This window comes from Oncorhynchus kisutch, linkage group LG17, assembly GCF_002021735.2.
Source record: "Oncorhynchus kisutch isolate 150728-3 linkage group LG17, Okis_V2, whole genome shotgun sequence".
NCBI lineage: Eukaryota > Metazoa > Chordata > Actinopteri > Salmoniformes > Salmonidae > Oncorhynchus > Oncorhynchus kisutch.
This window is the reverse complement of record NC_034190.2, coordinates 63,620,498-63,637,044: the sequence shown is the minus strand read 5'-3', so window position 1 is coordinate 63,637,044 and position 16,547 is coordinate 63,620,498. Positions and strand designations below refer to the sequence as shown.

The 16,547-nt window shown below is 41.1% G+C and overlaps 3 protein-coding genes across 3 annotated transcripts in view; 2 read left to right on the top strand and 1 right to left on the bottom strand.

The window, feature by feature from the left end:
• The first annotated feature begins 808 nt into the window (after positions 1-808).
• On the top strand, positions 809-2,181 carry smim1 (small integral membrane protein 1). Its single transcript, XM_020504724.2, has 3 exons — positions 809-911; positions 1,250-1,396; positions 1,714-2,181. Exons 2-3 carry the CDS (start codon positions 1,299-1,301, stop codon positions 1,835-1,837), a joined length of 222 nt encoding a protein of 73 aa, XP_020360313.1. The 5' UTR covers positions 809-911; positions 1,250-1,298; the 3' UTR covers positions 1,838-2,181.
• A 2,585-nt stretch (positions 2,182-4,766) lies between these two features.
• Positions 4,767-16,204, bottom strand: LOC109908086 (leucine-rich repeat-containing protein 47). Its single transcript, XM_020506537.2, has 7 exons — positions 15,340-16,204; positions 14,581-15,057; positions 13,610-13,726; positions 12,518-12,633; positions 7,509-7,611; positions 6,693-6,782; positions 4,767-5,507 (listed from the first exon to the last, which is right to left on the bottom strand). The coding sequence occupies exons 1-7, from the start codon at positions 15,901-15,903 to the stop codon at positions 5,286-5,288; spliced, it is 1,689 nt and encodes a 562-aa protein (XP_020362126.1). The 5' UTR covers positions 15,904-16,204; the 3' UTR covers positions 4,767-5,285.
• The window catches only part of cep104 (centrosomal protein 104), a 39,118-nt gene continuing 38,758 nt past the window's right edge, over positions 16,188-16,547 (top strand). The window contains exon 1 of the mRNA XM_020506532.2: positions 16,188-16,290. The gene's annotated coding sequence lies outside the window, so the exon portion shown is untranslated. The remainder of the gene's footprint in view (positions 16,291-16,547) is intronic.

Below are 16,547 nucleotides of genomic sequence, written 5' to 3'. Positions count from 1 at the left end.
AATTTAAGCAGCAGGTTAAGATAATTAGGAAAAGGGTTAGTGTTAGCTAAAGTGCTCTCCTAACATGCTACAAGAAGTCACTTCTATCTGTAGCTGTACTCAATCTAGTTACAACTATGGGCTGGTTAGTGCTATCCGGATTCCTTGGGACGTCCCTACCCATAACACTAACCTTACCTAACCCTTACCTTAACTATTTTAAAATTCAACTTCAATGGGGTAATGTCAGAGTTGGGATGTCCCAAGGATCCCGTCGCAGGCCTGGTCACAGGTCAAGTAATCAATCCGTCGATGACATCGATAGGTGTCCAATACAGGCATGCAAAATGGAATCTGTCAAAAATGATAAATGCATCCTCTCTTCGACTGTAGCCTGCTACATAAGAGTTGAATTGGGCCAGTTGGCCCACAGTAAAAGTCTACAACAAAAGTTTTTAAAAAAGCACAGGATATTCAGCAAACATTGCATGGAATGGTGTTGATTAATGTATGATGCATAGCCTTTGTCTGGCAATTGCAGTTAGCACTGTAGGCTATTTCAAAACAACCAAAATAGCTAAGTAGGGAAATGTATGTGAACATAATTGAGGTTTTAACATAGTTTCTTTTTTTTCTTCATTTCACCACATGGCTATGAGTAAACATGTAATTGCCTGTTGAATTATTGACCTTTGCGATGTGAATATTCTGTATGCAGTTATCAAGAAAGATCTGCAGTTACTGTATCTGTAACCGGAGGCAAACACAGAGCACATAATTTTAATTGTGCTTTTATCATTGGAAAGAGCCATAAAACTACTATGGCTTTCTCAATTTATGACCAGGTGATGAATGCTGACTGTGATGAACTCATATATAAAGAGGCATGCCTTCTTCAACACAATATGCCTTCAGTCCTCGAAAGAGCAGTGGTGAGTAGACTGCCAGTTATTTTCTGGTTAGGTTGGGTGATTAGCAATAGGATTTGTTTATAGTTTGAGCCAGTGGGTTTGGGCAAGCTGATCAATGTCCTACAGCTTTAGCCACCTGTTGAGTTTTAATGTGTCATACAAAGACTTATTGAATGATACAATGAGATATAATCAAATAAAACAAATTCAATCATTTATTGAAATTTAAGTAAGCCTAACTGGGGGACTGAATAGGTCTAAATTGATTGTGGTAAGACCAAATGTCTTTTCACGATATGACCTATTCTATATCCATATTGTGCAACTCCATATTGTGCACCTCTATCTCATCTTTACAGGTTGTTGAAGGAGTAAGTGGTATCTGCAGTAAATACAATTCAGGGAAGAATGGCTTCTGACATGGACTCCAATACTGCTGGTGTCCAATACAACCGCTGGAATGAAGACAACATCAATCTGAATGTGGCTGGGACAGGTGTAACGGGGTAAGCTCTGAGGAAGACCCATGACTGGGCGACAGAAGATACAATCAGTGTTCTTACTATTATAGGGTACCGTTTATTAATCACAGGGGATAGGCAATATAAATTATACTGAATGACAATGTTTTAGGCAGTTCAAGAAACACTTACTTTCAATTAAGGTATATGAAGTTGAAAATTGTATTCAGTGCAGTGTTTCCTCCCTTTAATCCTAGTTTATTAACTTTCCCAAATGATGACCCCTTGAGTTTACTGATCGTGTATGGACTGACCTCAACTGTAATCAGTGGTCATATTATGACATGTTCTGTTCCCCAAAGGCTCTACAACAGATTCTGCACTGGCACCTTGGGCATAGCTATCAAGGTGGCCGGAGCTTTGGCTGCACTGGTGGTTGTTTACGTCATTGGATATGTCACTGGATATTACGTCCACAAATGCTGACCGGCCACTGACCCGAAGGACCCTCAACAGATGGAATTATGTTGGGATTGCAGTTTGCTTGTTGGAAAGTGATTTTACAGCTTCCCACAGCTTTGTCTTATATGTGAAAAGTCATTGTAATTAAGTCTAAAAACATGAACATAATGTTTGACTTACAGTGCTTGGTATTCAATATGTTCTTGTCACTAAGTGATATCTATTTCAATTGTTTTTTCAAGATTGTACTACAAGGCTTGTTATGTTAGCCTATTCAACTGTATATCAAGGCCATGTGGATTCAATATTTTAATGAAAGGACACAGGCAATACTAATAGTAATAAAAAAGCTGTTGAAAATATGTTAATTACCTGTGTTATTCAACAAACATGGTGTGGTAAATATGCTGTCAAACAAGAGGTTTGCCTCTCTTGACAAAGACTGGATTTTTTTTAAATTTAGGTGTCATCTGCAAATATATCAAACCTAATCATCATTACAAAAATACACTTTAATATTTATTTTCTCACCTCAAATCCTCAAGTCTGTAACGAGAAATAGCTTTATAATCAAACTGTCATAGGGATAAAAAAAAGTCTGTAAATTTGAGACCTGGACCGGGGTGTAATTTATAGCGGGAAAGGGGGGACATGGCCACCGCTCCCAATATTAGAGGCAAATGTTGTCCTCTGCAATGTTCCCCTCCCCAATGTTGAAGTCAAACCTATGCTCACTGCCCATAGAGGCTGTAATGTCCACAATGTATACTGAACAAAAATATCAACAGAACATAAGCGTTGGCCCCATGTTTCATGAGCTGAAATAAGAGCCCAGAAATGTACCATATGCACAAAAAGCTTATTTCATATGTTGTGCACAAATTTGTTTAGATCCCTCTTAGTAAAAAAATAGAGTTTAAACTATATTGCTATTATAGTTCAAGTAAGTGCTATGTCATTAATCCTTAATGTTCTATAATGCGGGACGGGTACAAAAGAAGGCCCTATCAAAATTTGCAGTTTTGTCACAGCACAATGCCACAGATGTCTCAAGTTGAGGGAGCGTGCAATTGGCATGCTGACTGCAGGAATGTTCACCAGAGCTGTTGCCAGAGAATTGAATGTTAATTTCTCTACCATAAGCCACGTCACAACTGCAGACCACGTGTAACCACGCCAGCCCAGGATCTCCACATCCGGCTTCTTCACCTGCAGGATCGTCTGAGACCAGCCACCCGATGAAACTGAAGAGTATTTCCGTCTGTAATAAAGCCCTTTTGTGAGGAAAAATAATCATTCCGATTGGCTGGTCCTGGCTCACTGTGCCCTCCCAGGCCCACCCATGGCTATACCCCTTCCCAGTCATGTGAAATCCATAAATTAGTGCATAATGAATTTCAATTGACTGATTTCCATATATGAACTATAACTATAATGCTTGAAATTGTTACATGTTGCGTTTATATTTTTGTTCAGTATAAATGACAGTGAAAAATAAAATCTCACCTAGTTGCTCGACCTCATCAAATCAGCTTTTATTACTCTCCCTCATAGATTATTTTTATGGTGGAAATATCTTGCTCCTCAACAGAATTTACGCTATGCATTTCATCATCTGATGAAGAAAATAGGGTGGAGTTGACTTTCAAGACCCATTCTGCAATTCTCTGATCTGTATAATATTCTGCATCATTGGGACAAAGACAGTCTATGCCAGTCTTGATGGTATCTTTGTCTTCAGAGTACTGGGATTCTGTTTTAATAGCAGAGTCATCAGAGGAGAAATCTCTCTGCTGTTTTGTTTCACATAGACTGGCATCATGTGTAAGCCTCTCCGTCATCGCCCCGCTGTAGTTGGCACTAGAGTTACTCACATCATTTCTCCGTTGCCTTACTAACGGGTCTGTTGGTGAGAAACTTGATGCCACAGCTGGCTGGGCCCCAAAGGTCCCCTTGGTACAATCTAGTCTGGAGCAAGTGTCTGGGTTCTGGATGGAATCTTTTATAGACCTAGTCAACATGGTTAGACTACTACTAACTAACCCAGCTTTGTTAGACATTTGACAATTCTGCGCATGTTGAGCAACCAGTACCCGAAACACTGTATTTACACTCCTTACACCAGACGTTGACAAGTGTGTGTCTCCGTTGTCTTGTAGTGACCCGGCTGGTCTTGCAGAGAGAAACGGCACATTTGAGCCCTCCGCTTTACCAGCCATGATTCTTGATCCAGTGATGGGGGGCAGAAGGATACCCTGGGTGATAGCGGATGTGCTTGCACGGCCCAGTTTATTTTGAATCATTAAATGCCTAGGACAATTAAGATATTCAATTGGGTTTGTTATCTTTGGAGCTGGTCTCAGGTTAGCATTCGCTTGAGCAGGGTCTCCTCGTGGAGCATTCGGCCTGTCAATCCGTTGCACATTAAGCTCCAAGTACCGCATGTCCTTTTCACTAATGCTTCTCCACCGTGACTTTTTCTCCCTGTTTGTATCGGACCAGGCTTGCTTCTTCTGTACTCTGTAAGTACTTTTCATAGTTCCAATGAATGGGTTGCCTTAAGTGGAAGCTTGCATCTTGTGTCGAAGTCCAACCCGGTCCTTAACGTATAGGACACCTAACTGCAACTCTCTGGCTATTCTTTTATACTGTGTGTGTGTGTGTGTGTGTGTCTGAGACATCCCTCTACACACTCCCACCAGCCGTTAATAGACACTTGATATGTAACAGTACCCCACACTTTTTAGTTAACCTGTTAATATCCAAGCAGTTTTACAATTCAGTCAAAGGGCCGTTCACCATGCATACACATTAATTGACCAATCTCTTTGGGGTTTCCTGTGTCATTGAGGCCAAGCGTTCCTGAAATTATCAAGAAAATAGGAGAAATGTTTCTACCCAGAACAAAGCATTGGCTTTCAACATGTGCAATAAAGAAATGCATAACCACTGCTGCCCTCAAGGTTCAATTTATTTCAGAGATCTTTTAAAATATTAGACATTATACACATTCCCTGCTCTTAATTTATTAAAGTGGGTAATGGAAAAAGGTTTTATACTTGTTTCAGTTCACAAATGCTAAAATGTTGTCATTAACTATGTCTACACTCTACAGAGCACATAGGCTTGCTACAGACTTTACAGTTATTGTGAGTTGCCTTTAGTGTGTAGCAATATAAAAAATAAGTATACAAAAACGGCAATATTTTAGGTTGGGTAGGTAGGTAGCTGAATTATTCTATACCTTAATACAGCAGAAGCTGTTTGTACGTGCCAAATAGTAATCAAGAACTTTAAGCAAGGGCATAATTACACTATTTCCATGTTTGAGAAATTAGTGGATGTAATCGGCTTTGCTTACCAAGGGAACCCGGCAAACCAAATACATTGAACAGTGGCAACTCATATACAGTATTGTGATTAACTGTGTGAGACCGTAAGTGTAGAAATCAAAAGGCTGGTTGTTGCGCAACTACCAAACGACGTTCAGGTCGCCGACGTCGGTGCAGAGGTCCGTTTTGGACGGGTAGACGACCTTGAGGTTCCCGTCGGGGTCCACGGTGCGAACCTGCTGGATGACCAGCTCTCCTGAGGTGGCATCATCCGAGGCAGGGACTGGGGGTGAATCAGACTCTCCCTCTGACCCAGCCTCCTCTCTGTGCTCAAACGTGAACTTGTTCAGCTCCGCCATTTTCTGAGAAGGAAACAGAGAGATGTGTTAATTGCTGACCATTGGGACCATATGGATGAAGTCTATTTGAGAAAGTAAACTAGAGCAGGGGTCGCTGCAAATGAGTCATTTTTTAAATGTTTTTTGGGGAAGGATTTTAGTGTTTGGTCAAAAAAAGAGACTAAAATCACCAGGAATTCCATAAAAATAAAATCTAAATAGGAAATATGTTCACCAAGTACCCCCCACCAAGTACATGTCTCAATGTAATCAAGGTATCAATCTCAATCTTTACATTCTCCTAATTTTATTTCTTAAGCAATGGTGGCAAATTTTGTTGGAGGTATTGTAAACTTCTCACCAACTTGCCCCACGTTTGTTGACGCAGTAAAGTATATAGGGGGACGTATACAATCCGTCAAGTGAGTTTGTGGAAATATAGGACAAGAACTTCCAGAATAGGAAGTCTCATCAACAGTGCAACCTATACTGTGTACAAAACATTAGGAGTGCTATTTCCATGACAGACTGACCAGGTGAAATATATGATCCCTTATTGATATCACCTGTTAAATCCATTTCAAATCGGTGAAGGGGAGACAGGTTAAAGAAGGATTTTTATGCCTTGAGACAATTGAGACATGGATTGTTGAGGTGTGGCAAATCGAGCAGGAATTAAATCAACCCCAAACTCTCATGACCTGACCTCAAATCCCTCCTTCAATCACCACACCCAATCAAAACCATACCCTCTCTCAATAATGTATATTTTGGGGCAGGAATCAGAGTGTGGATTAAACCCTTATCGGCTGCTATGTTTCGACAAGGCTGTTATTGAAACGTGTCTGCTGCTGTGTGTACTGGTGGGTGTATGCAGCTCTAGGGTTGCAGTCGTATTGTGAGCTGTATGTTTAGGCGGTGACACCGTACACCGCCAGGCCACTCACCCCGGGCAGATGAGCTCACTTATTCCACTGAGGGTCAGGATCCAGACATCAAACCAGCACAACACCCTGAGACTGAGCATGACACCCGGTGTCATGACACTTTTCTGCTCTCGCCAGCCACCGTGTGTGTCTGACTGATGCATGCATGTGTAAATGTTTAATTCATGCAATCAACGGCTGTATGTGTTATGCATGTGCATTGCAATGTACGATTCAGTCCTACTGCATGTCTCTTTGTATACAGGGAGAGAGCTGAGCTTACCACTATGAGAGCATCCATCACATCTTTACAGATCTGCAGGCTGGTAGAACTGGTCACTTCTAAGAAAAGCTCCTTAGTCGTCTTCCTGATCTATAATACGGGACAAAGACACAGTACATCACTTGTAGTAATATTGTCCCCAGCTAAAGCAGACTACTATTTTTTATTATCAAATGAATTCAATCTGTAAAGAGGGATGACAGGATAGAGTTGACAGAACGATATCATATCCATCGGGCATTAGAAAATAAATACATTGAATGCAGTGCATTGCCTGTAAGCCTATTCCACGTCATATTCCCTTGAATTTATAAGCTACTATCTCGAAATTCAGAATAAGGGATCAGAACTACATTTTAGAATCAGGAAATGTCAGGTAAGACAACACCTGGTTGCGTCATCAACTAAAAGTCTTAAAAAGTCAGCGTTTGATTTCAAGGCTAAGTACTATACTCAAGATGAATTTATTGCAACCCGGGTACAAGCATGTCCGCAATTAAGCAAGCAATAAAGATACAGATTTGTTTCTTTATCTGGTGTGGCTGCAATTTAAAGCTTCCAAAGTCAAAGTGCTGGAGGTGTGCAAAGTCTAAGGGAAAGTACAACTCAGCAAGGTTTTAGACTGCATTCTACACTGCTGGGCATTCTATAGGTTGGCTACATGTAGATACGGAGAACAAATATTTATTATAAATCATAACATTTCTATTGGTAGCTGTATTGTGAATTCACTGCTGGATCAGCAAGTGATAAGCGGATGAGTGTGACCTGTAAGAAAGGCACCTGTCTTTGGTCTGATAAAGATCACACACACACCTTGGTTTTCTCGCTGTTGGTGATTGGTGGAAATGAGATCACATGATCCTCTGCATCCACCAGACATGGGTAGAGTTCTTTTCCATCAAGAAGCTGCAGGTATCTGAGTCAAATAAAAAAGTCAAATAACTTTAGCTGAAAAACAATGGCTAGTGTAATATTGTGTAATATTGCCCTCATGCCAACGATGGCTACAATAGCCAACAGAACCCTTTCATAAGAGCCCATTGAAAGGTCTACACCCATACTCATGGTGCAGGTTGAAGTGGCATTTGAGCTCTTTGAAAACTCCCCAAAATACTGTGTCATGGTATTTAGGTCAACCTTAAAGTACATTAAAATTAGGTAAGTTATCTAACCTATCTTGTAAATAACAATGTAATCTTTATCACTTGCCTATATCATGGCAATATCTTTACAGGCAGGTCCTAAAAACAACAGTCCACATATTCTCATAGACATAAATAAAGGAGTACTATTTACTTCAACATGGTTTCTGTATCAAACAGCCTTATGGCGCCCTCATGTGTTGAATGAGCAACCTAATCATTTTGCCTTTGTTTTGAGCTCCTGAAACTACTGAAGTGCTTGATAAAAACAATGCATTATTGCATAGGACACCACACCAACATACTGTAAATGGAAAATGAAATAGGAATTAATTTATTACTACACCATAACATTTAAAGGGGCAATCAGCAGTTGGAGACATTTTTGACCGATATGTACCCATTGATACATAAAGAATATAACTTATAAATGCCTCATTTTATTTCACCTTTATTTAACCAGGTAGGCCAGTTGAGAACAAGTTCTCATTTACAACTGTGACCTGGCCAAGATAAAGCAAAGCAGTACGACATAAACACAGAGTTACACAGGAATAAACAAACGTACAGTCAATAACACAATAAAAACATCTATATACAGTGTGTGCAAACGTAGTAAGATTAGGGAGGTAAGGCAATAAATAGGCCATAGTGGAAATATAATTATAATTTAGCATTAACACTGAAGTGATAGATGTGCAGAAGATGATGTGCAAGTAGAGATACTGGGGTTCAAAGGAGCAAAAAAAATGAATAATATGGGGATGAGGTAGTTGGGTGGGCTATTTACAGATGGGCTGTGTACAGGTGCAATCGGTAAGCTGCTCTGACAGCTGATGCTTAAAAGATATAAGTCTCCAGCTTCAGTGATTTTTGCAATTCATTCCAGTCATTGGCAGCAGAGAACTGGAAGGAAAGGCGGACAAAGTAGGAGTTGGCTTTGGGGATGACCAGTGAAATATACCTGCTGGAGTGTGTACTACGGGTGGGTGTTGCTATGGTGACCAGTGAGCTGAGAGAAGGCGCTTAGTTTGCTTGTCATACCCCATTAGAACCCAAAATATAAACTTGTTTTAGTCCAATGTTCGTAAACAAAGTAAATGTAAACAAACACTGTATAGCATCAAAACATGGTTAACTACACTGAACAAAAATATAAATGCAACAATTTCAAAGATTTTACTGAGTTACAGTTCATAAGGAAATCAGTCAATTTAAATAAATTCTTTAGGCTCTAATCTATGGATTTCACATGATTGGGAATACAGATATGCATCTGTTGGTCACAGATACCTTAAAAAAAAGGAAGGGACGTGGATCAGAAAACCAGTCAGTATCTGGTGTGTCCACCATTTGCCTCATGCAGTGCAACACATTTCCTTCGCATAGAGTTGATTGTGGCATGTGGAATGTTGCCCCACTCTTGAATTGCTGTCCAAAGTTGCAGGATGTTGCCAGAAATGTGCTGACGTACACATCGACCCAGAGCATCCCACACATGCTCAACGGGTGACGTTTCTGCTGCGTATGCAGGCCATGGAAGAACTGGGACATTTTCAGCTTCCAGGAATTGTACACAGATCCTTGCGACATGGAGCCATCTATTAAAGTGCTGAAACATGAGGTTATAGCAGTGGATTTATGGCAGAACAATGGGCTTCAAGATCTCTTCACGGTATCGGTGCATTCAAACTGACATCAATAAAATACTATTGTGTTCGTTGTCCGTAGCTTATACCTGCCCATACCATAACCCCACCGTTCACAATGTTGACACCATACATGCTGTCTGCCTTCTGCCCGGTACAGTTAAAAACCGGGACTTATCCATGCCAGTGGCCATTGAAGGTGAGCATTTGCCCACTGAAGTCAGATTGCAGTCAGGTCAAGACCCTGGTGAGGATGACGAGCAGGCAGCTTCCCTGAGACGGTTTCTGCTAGTTTGTGCAGAAATCTCTGGTTGTGCAAACCCAAGGTTTCACCAGCTGTCCAGGTGGCTAGTCTCAGACGATTCCGCAGGTGAAGAAGCCAGATGTGGAGGTCCTGTGCTGGCGTGGTTACAGGTGATCTGTGGTTGAGGCCAGTTGGACGTACTGCCAAATTCTCTAAAATGACCTTGGAGGCAGCTTATGGTAGAGAAATTAACATAAAATTCCCTGGCAACAGCTCTGGTGGACATTCCTGCAGTCAGCATGCCAATTGCACGCTCCCTCAAAACTTGAGTCATCCATTGCATTGTGTTGTGTGACAAGACTGCACATTTTAGAGTGGCCTTTTATTGTCCCCAGCACAAGGTGTGCGTTTCTTTTTCTTCTAGATAGCATGTGTGTAATGATCATGCTGTTTAATCAGCTTCTTGATATGCCACACCTGATGGATTAACATTATGAGAGAAATAAGCTTTTTGTGCATATAGACAATATCAGGGATCTTTTAATTTCAGCTCATGAAACCAGCACGTTACATGTTGCATTTATATTTTTGTTCAGTATATGATTTTGATATCATGGATAGTCAGTCCTTGCATCCATAGCTCTGTCTATGAACTGAGATGAGAGGGATTACATTTTACAATTGCCATCCCTTAGTTTTTTACGCAAAAATCACTTTGTTATTGTTTCAACTGCTGATTGGCCCTTTAAAAATGACATTTCACGAGCATCCCCGCATACATTGCGATGAACATGATGCAAGACTTCGCTCTCACACAGTCATACAACGTGGCAGCCACTTGGGGTGTAACGGTTTGACAAACCCACGGTTCAGTAGTATTGCGGTTTGGGGTCACCGTTCAGGAAAATTAAATGCCATTCACAATGTTCCTAGAATTGTCTGTTGTGACCGGATTGTTATGTTGGGCCTCAAGTTTTCACTCGGATGCTGCGTTTGTAACCATGTGGGAGGTGGGAATTTACCAGCTATGAAGTCATAAATACCAGTTGGATACATTAATGTGATTTGAACTGGTTGATTAACACAGATTGGCTAATGACCAACAAGATGCATCAAGATCTATCATGCTTGTAAACAAATGACAGTTCAGAAACCACATTAATGGCCCGCTTTATATAAATAATGTGTTGCTGCATTCAATTGCCGAAAGTGCTGTTATAGAGGACATTTCCTTAGTAGGTGATGTCAGATGTCACCATGTGGGAGAGGTGGGTGCTCTCGATGATAGACGAGTTTCCCACTAGTAATTACCAGTTGGATGGCCATTCAAGTGGATTTTTCCTAGTCGTATGTGATAAATTCACACTTCCATCTTGGTTACAAACACATGACATGGTTTCCTTCAGTGCCATATGAGTACTTGTGACTCTCATAAAGGTGGCGTGTCTGCAGCACGATACTACACCCCCCCCCTGGGGAAATGTGATGGGCTGTCACTGTTAAGTAAGCGCAAAACAGGGTGCATTGGCTTATTCATTGAAAACGTTGGCTAGGCTTATTTAGAGCGGGTATCGCTATGCTGAAATGGGTGCAAGAGGGAAGTTCGTAACGTGGTTTGAGCAGTTTCACGAGGTGCTCCCTGAAACCCCCCATTTTTAATAATAGAATGGGCACATATCTACAGCTATAAACCAAAAACTGTAAGAGCCTACTTATCGCTCTTGTAATTTATTTGGTCCAGTCAGAATCAGCTGCCAAGGGCCGCTTGAATGCAGAGGGGAGACGTGTTGTGTTGTTGTTTCTTTGCGTTTCCGTCTTGCTCCGGTATACTGGGGTGATGTCGGCTTAAATGTGTCAACATATTTGAGGTGTTGGCAGCTGCATAGGTTATTCTCGTTGAGTGTGGCGACATACTGTCAACGTTTTATCCACAACTCTCTGTCCGTCGCCATTGTTATCTACTGGGAAGCCAAAATGTTCCAAAATGAAAATTTAAATGATGGAGGATCCTTCAATTCTGGTTTATTGACCCCACCACTCACCATCGTACAGAACTAGTTCCTGGCTGCGTCTCATAAAGGACCGTTTGAAATGAGCCAATTAAGATAATAATTTTATTACAATGTGCGCATAGGCTCTAGTTGTCTTAACGCAATAGCCTGAAATGATTTTTTTGTTGCTCAGATTTACTCAAGAGGCATAGGTCTACAAAGCAGCGTAGGCTTAGCCTATAGGCCTAGCTTTAATTGTGTTTTTTGTTTTGTTTTCATTCGGATTCACAGTGTGGACCAAACAGAGAACCCGTACAAAACGGTTTGGTATGAATACGTGTACCGTTACACTCCTAGTAACCACGGGACCAAAACAGTGGAGAAGTTTAGCCTCGCGCTCTTAGTTGTTGCGGAAATTGACTCACTATGCTGTTTATTTGTGCATCTACATATGGCTGACTCTACCTTTCAGAATGCTGGCATCAACCCAGAGGCCACTTTGTGATTTTTTTTGTTGCCCCCTCCTTCTAATAACAAAACAAAAAAGAAATGGCATCAAGCCGACTGCAGCTTTGGGCTGCGTTTCCGATTCTACATCCTCCAGAAGTGTGCACTTTTATACTTCCTGTCATGGATTTATAAGCATTGAATTGGTGTAATCATTTGCTGTATAGAGTTTCCATCATTGTTAAATCCATGAAGGGAAGTTTGCAAATATACACTTTGGAAGAAAAGTGCAGAATCTGGACTCACCTATACTTTCAGCTCTGCCTTAAAGACAGGTGTTTATACTCACTTGTGGAGGCCAGACACATTCTGCCTCTTCCTCTGTTTCCTCTGGTCCTCTGCCTCTAGCTGCAGCTGCCTCATCAGCTCCACCGCAGTCATCTCCTTACGGCCCAGAGGGACTATCTAATAAACAAAATTTTATGAGAGGGAGTTTGAGAAATGTATGCTCCTTTCAAAAGATAATTTGCTTGTTTAAATAACCGTGAATGGGAGCAAAATGCATTGACACAAACCTAATGCAATTTATGAATATAATGATTTGTTCATATGCCAAGAGCGACAGGCAACAACCAGCAACAATTATTTTGTGTTCAAACTTTTGAGGTGAAGCCGCATGAAGGTCTTTCAATAACAGACTGATGTCACTATAACAGGCTTGTTGCCTGGCGTTGACGTAAAGTATGTTTAAAAGGATCATGAATTATTAAGAACGGAATAATGTTATGGCTCACAACTACTGATTAAAACTGTCCTTCAAAATACTGGATTCTACTCAAGAAAAAAAAAAGAGGTCTTATGTTCAATAGAAAGAGAGCCTTGTTATGTTCTCCAGAAACGTTTGAGACTGCCTGCATAAACTACTTGAACAAAGACATGGAACAAGGTCCTGATAAATGTCATCATAAACCAATCAAATGAGAAGAGTTTAAAATACCTTGGAAAACACATAGAAGCTAGGAATGGGGGCGGGGGTAGCTGGGTAGTTAACTAGCGCTAGAGTAGGCTGTACCTGCGGCAAAACTCAGGCATTTCTCATCCTATTGTTTGTTCTCCATCTTCTTTTTAAAATGGTGAGCCAACATGTTTTGGGGCGCTTTTATCTCAAAATTCTCATGGCTCTCTTGTCTCTCTTCAGCAGACATACTGTAGTGAGCAATACATTTTAAATATATATCGAATCGCAATACATATTGTGTCGGCACCTAAGTATCGTGAGGTCCCTGACAATTCCCAGCCCTAATATAAGCTCAAGAAGTTAGTCATAGTAAATGTGTCAGATGTAAAAGTATTTTTTAATTCCATCTCAGAGCGACTTACATTTGAGAATTTGTGGCCGTCTAACATTGTATGAGCAAAATGTTATGCAATGTGTCATTACCTTTAACATAGGAGGTGTTCTGGCATCATACATGAGAGGTCCCTTGAGTAGCTGCATGTCGTGTGTTGCGATGGTCGCAGTTGTCCTTTTACCACATAGGTCATCGTGAAGTTTGGTCTAAAATACAATAGGTAAGAGAAAGAGTGGTGAAAACAGAATAATGCAAAAGAGACTTAACGATCATATATTATGTTACATAGCCTATCGAGGATGGTGTCAATTTATGAGCTTGCACAGTGGTGTAAAGTACTTAAGTAAAAATACTTTAAAGTACTAATTAAGTAGTTTTGGGGGGTATCTGTACTTCACTTTTGCCAACTTTTACTTCACTACATTCCTAAAGAAAATAATGTAGTTTTTACTCCATACATTTTCCTTGACACCGAAAAGTACTCGTTACATTTTGACAGGAAAAAGGACCAATTCATGCACTAAACAGAGAACATCCCTGATCATCTCTACTGCCTCTGATCTGGCAGACTCACTAAACAGAGAACATCCCTGGTCATCCCTACTGCCTCTGATCTGGCAGACTCACTAAACACAAATGCTTAGTTTGTAAATTGTTGGAGTGTGCCTCTGGCAATATGTAAATAAAGCATTTACACATTGTGCCATCTGGTTTGCTTAATATAAGGAATTTGAAATGATTTAATTAAATTTTTACTCTTGATACTTAAGTCAATTTAAAACCAACTACCCAGTAAAAGTTTAAAAGTAACTTTCACTCGAGTCATTTTCTATTAAGGCATCTTTACTTTTACTCAAGTATGACAATTGAGTACTTTTTCCACCACTGAGCTTGAGTTTATTTTGTAGCGTGTTCTTAGTCTGTTTCTGCATTCACAAACTACTAGCCTACATAGTTTCCTTGCCAAATATGACTGTCAAATACCGCAACATAGTAGTTGACTAACGCAGAAACAGTCTGGTACCAAGGCTAACGTGTTCTCATCTATGAACAGCATTACCTGCGCAACCAGGAACCTCTTGAGCGCATTCCCGGACCTGAAGTTCATGCCTCTGACCACACAGCACACCAAGTACGGCCTCACATCCTTCAGTTCATTGGCCACCTTTACAGTGAATGCCCCTGGGTTGTCAGACACATGAAGCACTTTCACGACCAGCCGGTTCATCTCATCCACCTCATCGTCCTCCTCCTCGGTCTTCTTCTTTTTCTGCTTGCGCTGCTTTTTGGTCTGGGTCTTCTCTGCGTTCCGGCCCCCGTCGGCCTTATCCCCATCGGCCTGCTTGCTGCCTTTGCCTTTCCCTCGGCCACCGGCCCGAAGGTAGTCCAGGATGGACTTGGTCTGGCAACCGTTGACCATCTTCTCCAGTCGCTTGTCTTTGAGTTTGTTTCCTTTGAAGTTGATCTCCTTCAGTTTGGAGCAGTCACTCAGCTCGTAGGGGATGTCACTGAGCTTGTTGTTGGATAGGTCCAAAACCTGAGGAAAATTGTATATTTATTACATTCAACTATTATAACAACATGAATTAAGATTAATAACCAAATGGGGCTTATCCTGGTCTCAGGTGGCTCACCATCGGTGAGGCCTTGTGCCAGGAAAATTTTAAGACAGTCTCAGGTTTAATACAATGTCGATAAGATTAACTGAGAGCTACCCTGTCAATCATGACCATAATTCAGTAGGAATAGACAAGAGGTATTTATGAAGTCATGCACATTTTTGGTAGCAGTGGGATTATGGATTATTTCAACTACAAACTTTTAGAGCAGAGAGCTTGTGAACATCTCCACTCAGCTCTTCTATGGAATTCTCAGAGGCGATGACAGTGCTGAGGAGATCCAGGCGATAAAGGTCATCAGGGAACCGAGTGATGTCATTTTTGGAGATGTTGATGGTAGAGAGTTTCGTGCAACGACACAGTCCATCTGGTAGTGACTCGATGTTGTTGCAGCTCACGTTGAGTGTATTGAGATCGCTTAGCTGGGTTATCTCTTCAGGCAAAGCTTTCAGGTTGTTAACTGAAATGTCGAGGACTTTCAGGGACTTCAGATTTCCAATGGTTTTTGGAATAGATGAGAGCTTATTTCTACAAAGAATCAAGCTCGTAAGGGTGGTCAGATTTTGTATGTCTCCATGAATCTCTGTCAAACTCGGACATTGGATGATTTCTAGGTAATTTAGGAGCTTGAGAGAATAGATTGCGGAACACAGACCTCCATTCGATGATATCTTTTCATCGATAACTGCACCTTGCAGGACCAGTTCGCGTCTTTTCTCTTTTGAGGCTTTCTCAATTTCTGGCCAACTCTCTTGACCATCCATGCTGCTACACCAGACCCGGAAAAGGAAAACTCATGCCACCCGGTAACACTTGAGCACAGACGCTTTAAGCCACCCGGTAACACTTGAGCACAGACGCTTTAAACGACCCGGTAACACTTGAGCACATACACTTTAAAATGTCTATCTGCCGAATGGAAGACGCAGTGAAATATGCATCGAGCAGTGGAGATGATATGCGCAGTGCACGTGCAGACTGGATACTCAAATATTTTTTTTGAATTGATTAAAAACTTCATGGACCACAGTCCTTCGCGGTGAGACGATGGTCCGGCACATGCGCACCGTAGCTTACTAGTTGTTGTCAGTGGTGGTTATGGAGATGAAATGGGACTTGGGAAAGCTGTCAACATTTTTGTAATGTTCATGGTAAGATATCTTTGATATATTTGTGGTAACACTATACTTCAATAGGAAATACGTTGTATTCAAACGGTGGTTTTATTGTGCATCCGGTGTCACTATATTTATGTGAATTCAAGGTGTTTTACGTTACCATTCTAAGTAGGAACGAGTTAGCTAGTTACAACAAGCTAGCTAGCCTGTCTTTTACTCGCGCTGTCATCGCTCCAAGTTCATTCCTTCCCACCCCAGGGACGTCAGAAGCAAGCAAGCAAGCAATGCAA